Source organism: Acanthisitta chloris, unplaced genomic scaffold, assembly GCF_000695815.1.
Source record: "Acanthisitta chloris isolate BGI_N310 unplaced genomic scaffold, ASM69581v1 scaffold11195, whole genome shotgun sequence".
Taxonomy (NCBI): Eukaryota; Metazoa; Chordata; class Aves; order Passeriformes; family Acanthisittidae; genus Acanthisitta; species Acanthisitta chloris.
The window spans coordinates 3377-4505 of NW_008674303.1; the positions used below are offsets into that span (position 1 = coordinate 3377).

Here is a 1129-nt window from a genome sequence, read left to right on the forward strand (position 1 = left end):
AAAAAAAAAATCAGATTTCAGCCAGGAAAGGAAATGCCAGAAAAGAAGGGCAAGAATTTGAGTCTGGAAGTGCTCCCAGCCCACGTCTGAGGCAGCAGTAAGCAGCTGGAGTCCCTCTCCCCTCGCTGTGCAGCCAGGGGCCAACACTCGCCTCCCTGCTCCGTGTCACCGGCTCCACTGCCTCCTTGGAGCTGCCACAGAGCAAAACCAGGTGCTGTGTCTCTGGGTTTGTGCTCTGCTGTGCCTGCCGGGTTTGTTCTCCGCTGTGCCCTCCTCGCAGAGGGCTCAGAGCTGGCACAGCTCCAGCTGGCAGCAGAGGGGTTGGAGTGGTTTCTGCTCCCTGCGTGTCCCACCCTGAGGTCACCTGGCTCCTGCCACGTGCAGCAGTGGAGGCAGACGAGGGAGGCCCAGGGGCTGAGGCTGCAGAGAGCGATTCGGCACAGAGGGGTGGCAGGAGAGGGGGCAATAAATCACAGCCCAGTGCTGATGGGGGCCCCTGGCTGCATCCCAGGGTCACTCTTAACTTGATTTCTTTGGGCTCCCAGGGCTCTTCGTGGCTGCTGGCGACGTCCCTTGCTGCAGAGAGAGCAGAGGCATGGCCTGTCATCAGAGACCCTCTAGTGACTCCTGGCCAGGGCCTCCAGGGCTGTACCGACCACGTGGCACTTGGGACGTTCTGCTCCTGCCCCGGCAGCCCCTTCCCAGGGACCCTGGTGTGTCCCAGCCCTGTCCCCTCCCACAGGGCCACCTGTGTGGCTCAGGCAGGAGCCAGGGGATGCTGTGGTACTCACGGGCAGCGGTGCCTTGGTGCCATTGAGGTGGGCATAGAGGAGCGCAGCAATGTCGTCGTGTCCGGCCTCGAGCGCGATGGCGACCGCGTTGTTACCATCCTGAAAGGGAAGGGAGAGCGCGTGGGGATGGGTTTGGGGTCAGGACACGGCGTGGGCTGCCCGTGGCTGGTGGCAGAGCCTTACGTGGTCCTCAATGGAGATGAGCAGCAGCTTCACAGTCTCGACGCGGCCGTGCTCGCAGGCGCACATCAGCGCCGTGGAGCCCTCCTCGTCCTGCAGGTTCACGTCGGCCCCGCAGGCGAGCAGAGCTTCCACCATCTCCTGGCGGCCGTGGCTCC

The 1129-nt window shown here is 63.5% G+C and overlaps 1 protein-coding gene across 1 annotated transcript in view; it reads right to left on the reverse strand.

Moving 5' to 3' along the window:
* Window positions 1-519: 519 nt before the first annotated feature.
* LOC103802764 (KN motif and ankyrin repeat domain-containing protein 1-like) overlaps window positions 520-1129 on the reverse strand; it is a gene marked incomplete at its 5' end in the record, with an annotated part of 2932 nt that continues 2322 nt past the window's right edge. The window contains 3 exons of the mRNA XM_009075287.1: window positions 520-576; window positions 792-890; window positions 975-1125. Of these exons, the coding sequence (XP_009073535.1) occupies window positions 520-576; window positions 792-890; window positions 975-1125 (307 nt within the window). The remainder of the gene's footprint in view (window positions 577-791; window positions 891-974; window positions 1126-1129) is intronic.